Source organism: Musca domestica, unplaced genomic scaffold (genome assembly GCF_030504385.1).
Source record: "Musca domestica strain aabys unplaced genomic scaffold, Musca_domestica.polishedcontigs.V.1.1 10, whole genome shotgun sequence".
NCBI lineage: Eukaryota > Metazoa > Arthropoda > Insecta > Diptera > Muscidae > Musca > Musca domestica.
In genome coordinates, this window is record NW_026712115.1 from 747,010 (window position 1) to 761,422 (window position 14,413).

The following is a 14,413-nucleotide window of genomic DNA, read 5'->3' on the forward strand; positions in this document are numbered from 1 at the left end:
CGTTTTTCAGAATGATAGTAGAAGGGAATGGCATAGAGATGGTGCAGTAATATGCAGAAAATGTTGAAGTTTAAACTCCCAATAGCCCAAAGTTATTCCATAATTACTTAGCCATTTAGAAAATTTGAGCAGGGCCTTAATTCTTGTTCCACGAAAATGTGAAATGAAATGTCAAATGAACAATTTTATAAAGGAAATATTTTTCATATTTTCATAGTACAAGAATCCAGCCCCAGGGCCGTAGTATCTATGCATAAAAGAGATTGTGATTCAAATGAACGCAGCTGTCTATGCCTCCAATGCGGCAGTAGCCAGTGTTTTTCAAGAGAGATTTGTAGTCTTAACCATCATGGATTTTATTGGTAATGACTTGAGTTGAGTGAGCCGGACAACGTTTCAAAACATTTAGTGTAGCACATATTTCGGCTGGGAGTACATTACAGTTATCGATGAGCTTGTATCCTGTATTATCCTACATCTTTGAAGAAAGTCAAACTTTTATTTTCAATTTGCCCTCGGTTAAAAAGAAAATGATTTTTAATCAGGAATGAGCCGATAAATTTCTTATTCATTTCTCTCTCTTGAGAGAAATATTTCGATATTTCGTGGAGGATGTAGAAGGTGTGGTATGTTCTGTCGGTTCTTTATACTTTAAATTTGTGTTGGTGAAAATATTGAGATGTACGAAATTTGAAGACAATCGGACTCATATTTCACATTTTATAACAGTTATAATTTTTCTAAAATTTGATCTTTCGTGGGGGTGGTAATTGAAGGAGTTTGTCAATTTGTACATTTTCGTACCTGACATAGCACTGAGAAAAATATTAGGATTTTCAAAGTTTGCACAATGATGATTCTTTCTTGTTCTATGAGATAAAATATTTACTGTAAAAATGTTGGGGAGGTACCAGAAGGAGTGGACTGATATTGACCATCTCTGTACTCGATCTAAGTTTGATAATATTACGATGTAGCAAGTTCGAACCAAATCAGATACTATCTTCGGGAGTTATGGTGCGCACCAGCCAGCCAGACAAACCAACGTACGGACGGTCACCACTATCTAGTGGGACTCCAAATGTACGAAACTATGATTAGTTTAAACCCGTTAATTCGAAGAGGCACATTTTGGCCGTATCAATTAATATATACCCTCTGTAGCCATTCGGCTATGGCGAGAATTAAACGAAATCCGCCACCCTCCATCTTCCTTACGATCAGTGGGAATGAGATAGTTATTTTCAAATTTCAAGCTTCAAGGTCATGTAAAAGAAGATTGGTGCTTCAATGGTGAATGCATCATTTCATGAGTCCAGATATCTAAACAGAGAATTCTACCATCGAATTGTGATCTTTCACTCATAGCAAATCTTTTAGAAGCCCTGATATAAAAATATAACTTATGTTTTTTAAGTTTTGCCTTGTTAAGGTGAATCACTTATGTTTATGATTTATGTGTTTATTTCTCTTTCGAGACGAGCTTAATGATCTAAAATTGGCAGTGAAAAGGAAAGCTAGATATGCAATATCACACCCAGACCACTAAGTGACGCGTTTCGCCGTTAATTAAGCGGCCCATCTGGCATATTTGGTGTGGATGATGGCTTGCAAGTGACGTTCTTTGGAAAGTTGTATTTATTTCGAACTTATTGCAATTCGACTCAAGTTATATTAGAAAATCTTTTTCGCAGCATTTTTTGTTTAATTGCAACTTGACGCATAACTCGAGCAACTAAAGATAGTCGCTTCACATAATAAATAGACTACGCCCAGAGGCTCGAATAATCTTTACCTTAAACAACACATGTGCACACTAAAAAGCTAAACTAAGTAAACATTAACTTACACGTCCATGGTTCGTTTTAATCCTTTACCATTCTGCTTTGGTCTGGATTTACGAACTCAGCGAAACCCAATGGGGTTACAACGTTTATCTGTCTTGCCATACCATTCAATCACCCGAATAGGCCAACAAATTCTTACAAAACGTTTTGGGCGTTGATTTTCACGTTTCTTTTAATCGAATTTTTCATTTTCATCGTAATAAAATGATACAATATTAAATACGAAGAATATGCCATCGAATTTCATAGATACGATGCAGCTTGGATGTATTCCACACCCTTTAATAAGCACAAAAACAACGAATTTTATTCTTTGAAATACAGCACTCTGACATTTATTGTATTCTTCACAAGCTTTGTACTTAAAGTACCGTAAAAATTATATTATATGTATTTATTTACAATAAAAAACATTATTATTATATAACAATAACTCGGGTAAAATAATCAAGCTGTATAAATTGTCAAATATTCTAATTTTTAAAGCACATATTTTGAATAATATCAAATTAAGGTGTGGGAAAATAACACCTTAAAATCCATTAAAACTTTCAATAAAAAAATTCAATATTCGTAAATACCATGAGTGAAATACATACAAAGTGTATGTAATGTAAACACATGCGAACAGAATATATTTCGAGACTAGACCTAAGAGCTAAAGGAAAATTGTTACAAAATAACCAAAAGAAATACTAGAAGCCTTAGCACTATGACCCTACTCTAATTATACATTTATATAGAAAGAGAAATGAAAAGTTAACCCTCTGAACTGTTAATATTTAAGTCAAAAACATATTGATAGAGAGAGCGAACTTAGATAATACGTCTCAAAAAATTTTCATTTAAATTTTGTTCTAATTTTTCTGGATCTGTGACAGGCATACGACACACCTTGTCATGACATATGTACACCGTGGGCTTGCCATTGATCATTTTGAATTTTTCTTGTACCCGTTGATTGTATTCATGTCGCGAGTTTTGAGGATCAACATGTACGATAATCATGCCAGGTATATAGTATTTACGACAAATTTCCACAAAACGTTTTGTTGTCTCAGAATCTGGGCCAACGACGGCTACCAAATCGAGTCCATTTTCATACAGCAAAAGCCCCGACAACATTTCGGGTAAGGCATAACCAAAGGGTTGTTGATCCGCAAAGAATTCAAAGAGACTTGCAGCACGTTTACTGTAACTTTCGTCATCCATATAGTGGGAGAGCAATATAAGATTACGGGCTGATACACTATTGCCACAGGGTTCGGCACCATCATGATCTGGAAATAAAAGTGGTAACGGTAAATTTTCAAGTTCTATTAGTTATGTCTGCACACACACTCAAACTATGATAGGTATGAGACATTTTTTGTGGGTGTAACAAGGACTGCACCGATATAGGAAAATTCTTAGCTTCCTTTGAGATTTGTTATATTTTAATCTGTTATCAATTGCGAGTCTTTAATATCAAATTTAAAAAATGTTGCTAAAATCGTCAAAATACCAAATATTGGTAGGGAGACCGTGAACCAATATGGATAATGTTCTGAATCCATTACGAAGAACAAAAAGCGAATTTGTAACAATTCCGTAGAAAATATGAATCATCAAAATGCCGAATATCTGGAGGTTCCGTTAAATGGGAGCTATAAGAAAACTTGGACTGTTATATTTCATTTGCAATACCAATCAGAAAACTATTATGACAAATTTCTGGTATCTTGAATTCAATAGATAGGCCATACAGACAGTTATCGTTAAACCGATTTAGAATTGTACGCTGATCGTATAGGATCTCCAACGAGCATTTGGAGGTGTTACGAACGGAATAAAATTAAAAAAAATTAATATAGCCTCCTTTTAATGATGAACTTTATTAAAATCTAGTTGATTCTGCAACCTGAAAACAGTTCATATATTCTCAAACGTGAATAATTTATTAACAAACTTTTTGGTATGGTAATGTATTTAGAAACGAATGCAACTTTTATAAGAATGAAATGAGTTGGAATAATTTATTCATGGAAGGGGCAAAAAAAAAAGACTTCAATTTTAACCAACTTACCATCCTTTAGGCGAATCACAACATTTGGTGAATTGGCTTTGGAATAGAAGTAAGCACCGTTATCAGCATCCCAAAATAGAGTGTCTTGAACTTCTTGCAATTCTCTGGCCCAATCCAAGGCGAAGCCATCTAATGTAGCCTTATAATAATCCAAAAGGCCTCTTATAAGGAAAGCATAATCATCTAAGAAGCCATCAATGCGTTCACCCCTTAAAAAATCATAATTAAATATCTCATCAAGTTTTCTCTTTAATACTCACTCTAAATTTTCTTGTAAAGTAGCGTCATTAGTGGCCACTCCATAACAGGAACGTCGCAGCAATTTCTTTTCTTTATCCCACAGATGTTCATACATAAATTTGACCAATTTCTTTGCTGTTGCAATATACATTGGTCGCTTGTCACCGCCACAATTGCCCAGCTTTGAAAGACCGCTTAGCACCAAACCATTCCATGAACAAATAATTTTCGTATCTAAATGAGGACGTGGTCTCAACTTACGTATTTCATTGAGAACTTCATTAGTAATGCGTGTTATTTGCTTCAATTGTGGCCGTTCAATTGAAAATTTCTGACATATTTCTTCATCTGTTTGGCGTATTATTAAAATATTTTTACCATTTAAATGGCCATGGGGATCACTTGCCGGCTCCACGTTGCCTGTGGGTTTTAGATCATAATACTTCGAATATATATCAAATATTTTCTCTGCATCCATTGGTAAATCTTCATATTTATCTTTATTATCATTTATGGCTCTCTTAACTTCATCATAGGTCCAAGCATAAAAAGCGCCTTCAATTTTTTTGCTATCCTCTGCCTTGGGCAAAGAATCAGCATCTTCCCCAGCATAAAAACCACCGCCAGGATGTTGTAAATCTGTTGTCAAGTAACGGTAAATACCATCAGCATACTCTAAAAGGGGCTCTTCGCGCGTTAATTTATACGCATTTCCATAGGCGGACATTAATTGACCCTGATCGTAGAGCATTTTTTCAAAATGGGGTACATGCCATTTGCGATCCACCGAATAGCGTGCAAACCCACCAAAAACATGATCATGTATACCGCCACGGCCAATGTTGTGCAGAGTTTTTATGGCCATATCCAGAGTGTCAATATCTTTGGTTACAATATAGGCATGAAAGAGGAAATTCAATCGAGATACTTCTGGAAACTTGGGATGAGAACCAAAACCACCGAATTCTGTATCATGACGCTGCTTAAAAATGCGCATGGCTTCCTGCAACTTGGCATCTGCACTGCCTGGTTCAAAAACAATTTCTGTAGTTTTTTCACACAACGATTTCTGTATGGCAGCAATTATTTCATTTCCTGCCGCCTTCAACTGTTCTTCATTGTCAGCCCATTTGGAAGCGATGGCTTTCAGCACCGTTTTGAATGATGGCATACCCCAACTGAAAAAAAGGAATAACTCCATAGGTCAATTATAAATAAAAAAGGAATCTTCAGCTCCGGATTTATAAGTGCAATGAAAGTCCTAATCGTGGACGAATTACTATATATGTCGATCTATAGTCGAGTTGGACAAAATAATTAAAATTTATTTTGTTTTGGACTGTAATATTGCATAAAAGAGAGTGTAAACTAATAGGTTTTGGGTCTGACTCACACGATATGTGGCAGTTTACAGAAACAACACAGATAATCATTTTACCATGACCTTCAAGTCATTTCAGAAATATCTGATATAAGGCTATTTGTTGGTATCATTCACTGCAGAATTGGATCATTACCATAAAAGCTTTTTATCAAGAGCCTTAAAAGTATTGAGTTATTCGGAACTTTGGCCCTGGAGCAAATCTCGAAAGAATTTCTTCTGTCTCAGAGAAGGGGCCTCAGATAGGGCCCTAGCATGGCAATGGAATTATATTAAAACATGCCAGTAACCAAACTGGTTTGACGGCGGACATGGAAAAAAGCTAAAAAAGTTGTAATAGGGGTTGCTGTGGGAATCACTGCCCAATATCAACATCCTGCATTGTAACTTCCTCATATGACAATCTCTTTCCAATAAATTCATTCCAATCTCCAATTTTTACTAGCTTTTATCTTTCACTCACCGATCATTTGGTGGAAAATATGTACCCGCTGTTATGGGTGCCAAATCTGGTGTCAACCAAACACTCATTGGCCAGCCACCGCTGCCGTTCATCATTAACACAAACTGCATATAGATTCGATCAATATCCGGTCTCTCTTCACGATCCACTTTGATATTGATGAAATTTTCATTCATTATAGCTGCTACTTCTTCGTTTTCAAACGATTCATGTTCCATGACATGACACCAGTGACATGTCGAATAGCCCACCGACAAGAAAATCATTTTATTTTCAGCTTTTGCCTTTTCAATTGCTTCATCGCCCCAGGGATACCAATCGACGGGATTGTGGGCATGTTGTAAAAGATATGGGGACTTTTCTTGGGCCAACCGATTAGTAAATTTGTGACTACCACCACTTCCCGCCGCTGTACACAGATTTCTGGTAGATACTGGTGTGCTGGTATTGGGTGTGGATCCCGTCGACATTGTACGGTGACGGGGTGTTAAACGTGTTAGTAGCCTAAAACGAAATTAAAAACGTTTTAGAAGATTCATTAAGAGAGTGTTCGCGGTGTTTTTTAAATGCAGGTGGCTGGCTATATTGTGTGTTGCTTGCCTGCGGTCTGCTTTATTGTTGGTGTCTCGTGTTTTTGTAATATGAACTTACGTAAACTGTGTCTGTGACTTGCTGCGTTTTAACGTCGCAGCCCTTGTATTTGTTGTATTAGTCTGAGATGCTGTGACCGCTGATGCTGCTGGAAATGTCGTAAGACTGCGACGTGACGTTGAGCTCGTTCTACCTGCTGCTGTTGTTCCCTCCGCAAAGACACAACAACCACTGCCACTGTTCTTAGGATTTTGATTGAATACCAGAGGAGGCGTTAAGCTTTTCGTTTTTGTTTGTCGTACGAGTGTCGTTGATCGATATATAGTTTTCAACATAGCAAAGCTTATTGATTATTCTCCTTCCCGCAAACGGAAGTATCCGCCGCTGCCAGTGAATTGGAAATTAGATCAATTAATCCAATCGGTCACGTCAATGCTTCTTATCCATCGATATTTGATAGGGCAAAGAACAAACACAGAACGTAAACACCACTATTTGCACGATGACGATGATCACTACCACCTGTGCTTATGCTTATGTTGTGTGTGCGTGCCTGAGTGAGTGCGCCCAAGACCCCTTCCTTCTCCAATCGCAAGAATGTTGTCTAAGGGCCTGATTTTCTAGGTCTAGTCGGCGATAACAACGCGATAAACAAAATATGACGACTACTGCGACAAATGAGTTGGGATTTGTGTGTGAGGTAACAGGTCAGCCAATTACTGTGTTTTGTTGCTGCTGCTCTTATTTACTGTTTATTAGTGGGTTTGTGTAATCATTTGCAGAAATTAAAAAACTGGTTCATCACATTTCAGCAAAAGCAGACAATTAATTATTGTTTCTCCTCGTTTTGTATTTAAGAAGATATTTTTGTTGATTTCACGATAAGACCAAAAAACACATCCGACGATGAACACGACCGAAAATTAAATTTGAGAAACGACTAGACACGGGACGAGAGAAACGAAATTGAATTCATAATTTTTTTCTGTTTTCATTCGTCATTCGTCATGTGTTTTTGTTGTTCTTCTTTTGTTTCACAATAAGTGCTGCCAAATCAAAAAAAAAAAAAAAATGAAACCCATGGAAAGAAAATGCTGCCTTTTGGTGTTTGTAACGGTTTTTACGGAAAAGAAGAGCTGTCTCTCCTTAGAATTGTACAGATTCGTGTAGAAACAGAACCCTAATATATTAAATTCCTGGTAAGAATTGCTACAAAATTATGCTTGATGTTGTCTGTTTACTCAAAAGTCTCGTAGAAGCTAGCAAAACAAGTGTGGTGTAATAAATTAAATTATGCATAGTAGTTAATGGCAAGAGTTTTAACCTTATTTTCAAGTTCATATTTTTTTCATAGTAATAACAATTTTAGATCTAGATTTTGATCAGCGTAAAATTCTAAGACGATTTGGCCCTGTCCAAACGTCCGTCTGTCCGGTGATTGTAATCACGCTAAGGTCCAAACGAATAAAAAGGATGCTACATTTTTGAACAGATCACTCTTTTGTCTGCAGGCAGGATAAGTTCGAAGATGGGATACATCGGTCCAAGATACTGATCTGACCTCTTTGTAATGTAAATAATACAACGTGTCAGAATTGGATTATATTGACTTCTTCCTTCACATTGTATCATGGTACAATCATGGTACAATGAAGAGAAGGTAGGCCAACTTTGAAAAAATTGCAAGTATAGAGGTCTACCTGTTTGGCTTGTAATGTCAGAATTAGTATCAAAACAATACAACTTGTTGCATTTATTTTGAATAACAAAAAAATTGTTCAGAAAACATTCAAATTCGGATGTTTTCAAAATGTTTATGCATCATCGTATGCATCGACAAAATCTAGAGATATATAGAACCTGGTTTTGAAAAGAAGTGTTGACCTTTCATTCAGTTTTCACGGTTTTCGCTACCAGAACTCTAGATTTTGTCGATGCATACGTTGAAATAAACATTTTGAAAACACCCGAATTTGAATATTTTCTGAACAATTTTTTTGTTATTGAAAAGAAATCACGTACATAATCAAATAAAGATGACATATTAAGCCAAGAAAATAAAAAATTAAAATCATATGGTATCATAGCCCTACCTTGATATCATTGTACCATGGATGTATGTGATATTTTTTGGAAAATGTTGAAATGTGCTTGAGGTATCTATCACTCTGTCTAAAACTCATAATGAATACTGACATTTAAAACAGACTAATTTTAATTCAGAATAATGCCCCCATTCCATATCCATATTGGAAATTATACATTTTGGAAAAAATGTAGGAATAATTGAATAATGTATTTCATGTTCAGAAGTGTTTTTATAAGGGCAAGAATATCGCGATTTACTAAGTAGTCCACATCGGACACTTATTTCCCATTTTACGAGAACTGGCCCGGGTAGATTCTTTTTACCGTTGGTAGAAATATTGGGAAGTTCAAAACTTGAAGACATTCAGACTCTTTATTTTATATGTTAATAGTTGAACATCGTGTGCTTCGCATTTAACATTTTATATACGAATATTTGTTGGTTAAGAAACAAAAACGTAATTAACTAATGCGTAAACACACAAATAGCTTGATCTACCAACGCGTGACCATGCCAGGAACAGCTGACCATGAGAAAAGCAGGAACATGCCAAATTTAGTCCGCATACACGAAGGGGTTTTCCTTCGGATTTATTAATTGTATAGCATATGCAATATTTTGAAGTTGAGTGGCTTTTCTGTTGCAATTAGAGAATTCGAGGTAACTTCCCCATAATAATCGTATCCTCAATAAAATTGCGGTTAGCCTAATAACATTGCAAAGGCGTTGTGGGTTAATGCTTCTTAATAAAATAATTTGACAAAATTTACTTTTACACAAAATTCCGTCACACCTTCCGTATATCATTGAAATTGGAGGTACATACCGTATTTGGGCATCAAATATGTGAAATCGGCTGAGAATATATATGGGAGCTATATCCAAAACTTAACCGATTTCTAATTAATATGTCAAATTTGTTATTGCAACCAAATTCCGTCACACATTCTGAATTTCATTGGAATCGGACATATATATCGTGTTTGGTGCATAACATACAAGTAATCGGCCAAAATACATGTATGGGAGCTATACCCAGACCTCAACCGATTTTAATATAATTTGTGATTTTTTTCTTATTTTTGATACCAAATTTCATCTCTCTGTCCGAATTTCATTGGATTCGGAGATACATTTCGCGTTGGGTGCATCAAATATGTAAAATCAGCTGAAAATATATATGGGAGTTTCATTGGAATCGAACATACACGATTGTGTTTGGTGCATCAAACAAGTGAAATCGGTCGAAAATATATATGGGAGCTATATCCAAATCTGTACCGATTTCACTATAATTTAGCAAATGTATGCTCATTTTAAATTCCGTTACACATTCTAAATTTCTTTGATATTAGATATATATAGCATGTTTGGCGCATCAAATACATGAAATCGGCCGAAAATGTATATGGGAGCTATATACAAATCTGAACCGATATCAATATAGTTTGGCAAACAATTTTTTAGAACAATTCTATCACACGTCCCAAAATTCATTGAAATGTGGCGTACACAGCGTGTTTAATGCATCAAATACATGAAATCGGCCGAAAATATATATGGCAGCTATAACCAAACCTGAACCGATTTCAATATAATGTAGGCAATTTATTTTTTTTCCAATTCAGTTACGAATTCCAGAAGTATATATACCCTATATATTCTTGACGATTAGGATCACATTTTGTAAAGGAATCATTTTGAATTCGGTATTTAGAGTTTGCAACGGGTTCGGAACTTTTTCTAGCAATTTAGAATTTTTCACAGATTTTTAATGGGTTCTACTTCTTGTGGAAAACAATTTTCTGTTTGGATATTCCGCATTTTAACGATTTAGATCACATTTTTTAATATTCGGTACTTACGAGTTTGTAACGGGTTCTACTTCCTGGGGCAGAACAGTGTCTATAAAGATCCACGTTTTCTTACATAAGTGTACCTCCCGAAAATAGGTGTTTAGACGATTTAGATCATATTTTCTAACAGAATTTATAGTTTGAAATTTGTTCCACTTTCAGTGACATGTTCCCTGATGTTCGGTGTTCTGATGATTTTAATCACATTCTTCGGCGGAATCGTTAGAAATTCGGTTTGCAGATTTTGTTATGAGTTCTATCTTCTGCAGCGGAAGACTATTGGAATAGGCTTATTATTTCTTTATAACTTATGTAATGTATACCTATATTTTATTATAGAATATTTTTCAATTGACAAATATTTTACAGTTGCTGATATTTTTAATATTTTAGATTCGAGTGATTTCAGCATTTTCACTCATATCCCTGTAACGATATAGACGACATCTGCTAAATCAAATTATTTTTGATGATTAGCGTGGAGAGGATTCCGTTGTAATACATTGATTGTCTGTGAGCAAATGACAAAAAGAATAGCTTTTCTAAATTACTGATAAGTAACTCCAGCATATCATAATTGATCAAACTGTAGGTAAGCCGGGTTTTTACATCTAAAAATAAACTAAACATGTCGTGGTTCTGAAAAGCTCCAGTCATTCGTCAGATCTGTATAACTCCAAAGAATGGACGCGACAAAAAAAATTGAAGTCTCCTTAAACCCCAATATTATTTCCCCCCGCTGCACGATTACGTGTTTGTGAAATATTTCAGATAAAAAAAAACTTCAAATTCATTGTCTGCCCACTATGATATATTTGACCTGTTACGGTTTCTAATGTTTCCTTTAATGGAATAAAAATCATTTATTTTATTATTTTAAATAATTCAATTGATTTTTATTTATTTGTTTTGTGTTTTATATAATGTAACTACATTCATACGTAAAGAAAAATATTTATTATTATTATTATTAATATACTTTTTAATTTAATATGAAATTATAATAATATTATTTTAAATTGGTTTTATAATTACAATGCCGTATAACAAACTATAGGTGTTTGTTTGCTAAAAAACATTTATGTATTAGATATATTGTATTAATTGCATATACATAGATAAATTTTGTATTTATAAAATAAGAAATAATAAACATATAGTTAATGCAAAAAACAAAGAAATGTGTATACTGTGAATAATAACCTAAAGAAATTATACATAAAATAATAATAAGTGGGAGATAAGTAACTTAATATAAATTAAAGAAAGCATATATAAAAAATGAAAAATATACGATATATAACACAACGAAGTTCAAAAATTATATTTTCATTTTAATAGATTCACTTTTCTTTGACATAACGAAAAGATTCATTTTTGTTGTTTGCCAAGGGAACTAAAAAGATTTATTTTTGTATAGTATTTAGAGTTTATCATTGGTTTAAGGAATTGTTTTAGTTTTGTGTTTTGTTCTTGTCGTTTTGTAAAAGAAAAATGCAAGATGCAATGCTTTTACATATATAAAATCATATTTTAAATTACAAAAGCATTGCCGAAACAAAGAAAGGAATTAACAAAATTACAGTTAAATCATAATTTTACAGATAAAGAGTTTATACAAAAATGTAGTTTCTTGTAGGAGATAATATTTTTTTTTTTAGCATTGAGTTCCAAAGTAAAAGAGATTTCATTTTTATAGAATTACAAATAAATTTTAAACTTTTATTTCTATGAAGAAAAAACTATTCCACTTCATATTATATAAACATAAACACAATTAAAGTTTGCGGATGTTTCTGTAGAAATCTGTAGAGGGTCTAACATTGGAAGGCATTGGAAAAATCCTTCAAAAAATAATTGTAATTTAAAAGAAAATCGAATTTTCTTGATAATTTCCAGACTATGAATAATTTATGAAAATATATTCCATAAAAAATGTTCATAATTTTAGTTTTATTTAGGAAAAAAGCACCTTAGTGTTTAAGAAATAAGTACATAAACTGTGCGTTGTTTCTCATCTCAGTTATTTCTCCTTAATTGAAAAATCTCTCTTTATACTCTCAATACATGAAAATGAAAGTACGGAAATCTTTTTTATTATAACAAATTCAATGCAAAAGGATTTGTCACTTAAACAGCTGGATGCTTCCTTTGCTGTCCCTTCTGTTTTCATAGAATTCGCTGTTTTTTTTTATTAAAATGTATTCCACTCTATGTACTTAATTCTGTTTTATTTTTTCGTTCTTAACATAATTTTTTTTTGTTTCTCTCCCTCTCTTGGTGTGCTTTTGTTTTAACAATCACTTTGTATTAAAGTATCACTGAGAGCAGCAATGATTTCCTCTCCCATTTTAATTTTATCGGCAATATCTCTTGAATCGGTAATAAGTTTGGCTTTCATATTAATAAAATAATCAAAATCGGCATATTCATCTGTAGTTAAATTCTTTTCCAGTAAAGTTTTGACACTAACCCCACGGCGATCAATGTCGGCCTTAAGGCGCTTGGCTTCGGTTAGTTGTTCCAAAAGGCGATCACGTTTGTTTTCCAAAGATTTCTGTAAACAAATGATAGAAAAGAAATTAGATAAAATTCATATCAAAATTGATAGAAAAGTAATTTATGTATTTAGAATTCGAATCAAATTTAAGAATATACATAAAAGTAAAGCCCAAAAGTAATTTTTATTCTATCTTTTATCAGAAACATTCTGCTTTCTCTTTCCCTTTAAACAAGTCTCTTTCAGAATCAACTCTGTGGACCATCAAACATCCTTTTTAAGTAGTTGCCATTCAGAAAAACTACGGGTCCATCAAACTAATTTAAAAAAAATATATACAATTTTTTTTGTAGAAATAAACAGCAGTTAATAAATTATATTAAAAGGATTATGGACTAAGAAAATATCGGTGTAAATTTTCGAATACAAATTAAAAACGCACATTCTGAATAAAAATATTGAGGACTTCATGGCGAATTTGATATGACCTTGGGAAGAAAAAAAATGTCCTGTGATTTTTGAATTTTATCCATCGAAAGATAAATGTATATCATCGGCTGGCTGGCTGGCATAGACATATATATATATAGACATAGACATATCCATTACCTTGATATGTCTATAACAAAACATGGACATGAAAGGCTTAATTCTTTTAAAGAAAACAATTGTTTGAGGGATAGATTTCAAAAAGGGCAAGCATGATTAAAACAATTCAAAGAAGTGGGAATCATTGAAATTTTTGTCAAAGTGATCGTTTTCTTAAGTTAGATCGATTATGAACGAAATAAAAGTTTATCTTAGTTGTATCTCAGATCTTTCAGACTATTTTCTATAACCAACACATCAACTGGAAATGTGCACATGACAGAATACATTTATACAAGCGCCTTGGCAGAATACACTATGATTCTATTCAACTGCCTTTGAGGGAATAGTATTTATATCATGAAAATGAATTTCTTCAAGATATATATTTTATATTTCTTTCTCAATTCGACTCTTAAATCGAGATCGAAAAAACTTTCTCGAAGATTTTTTTAAATTAAAAAATAACGACCCTTACCCTTTCCGTAGTATTATCACCCACAGCTGTTAGTTGATTTTCGGCACGGGCCAAACGTTCCGACAGAGATAACAACAGACCGGTAATATGGCCAATATCCGATATGTATGTACGACATTTCGATTCTTCAATGGGTCGTACTTTATCACCCAATTGATTGAGCAAACTATTGCCCAGATCATCATTGGCGGCGGATTCTTCGTCGATGGCAGCTTGTTCTTTACTTAAGATTCTCACTTTATTGCCTAGGTATTTAATTAATTCATCCTGCAAGTAAACGTAAAATAAATTTAACTTCGATGTAGACATCAATTA

General features: G+C 33.7%; 2 protein-coding genes across 2 annotated transcripts in view; both read right to left on the reverse strand.

Moving 5' to 3' along the window:
- Positions 1 to 2,151: 2,151 nt before the first annotated feature.
- LOC101897567 (uncharacterized protein B0495.5) lies at positions 2,152 to 7,550 on the reverse strand. Its single transcript, XM_005181098.4, has 5 exons — positions 6,648 to 7,550; positions 5,997 to 6,500; positions 4,173 to 5,330; positions 3,913 to 4,121; positions 2,152 to 3,127 (listed from the first exon to the last, which is right to left on the reverse strand). The coding sequence occupies exons 1-5, from the start codon at positions 6,920 to 6,922 to the stop codon at positions 2,664 to 2,666; spliced, it is 2,610 nt and encodes an 869-aa protein (XP_005181155.1). The 5' UTR covers positions 6,923 to 7,550; the 3' UTR covers positions 2,152 to 2,663.
- Positions 7,551 to 11,416: 3,866 nt separating this feature from the next.
- LOC101897742 (protein Shroom) overlaps positions 11,417 to 14,413 on the reverse strand; it is a 172,378-nt gene continuing 169,381 nt past the window's right edge. Inside the window, exons 6-7 of the mRNA XM_005181099.4 lie at positions 14,099 to 14,365; positions 11,417 to 13,089 (exon numbers count right to left, since the gene is read on the reverse strand). Of these exons, the coding sequence (XP_005181156.2) occupies positions 12,826 to 13,089; positions 14,099 to 14,365 (531 nt within the window). The 3' untranslated portion in view covers positions 11,417 to 12,825. The remainder of the gene's footprint in view (positions 13,090 to 14,098; positions 14,366 to 14,413) is intronic.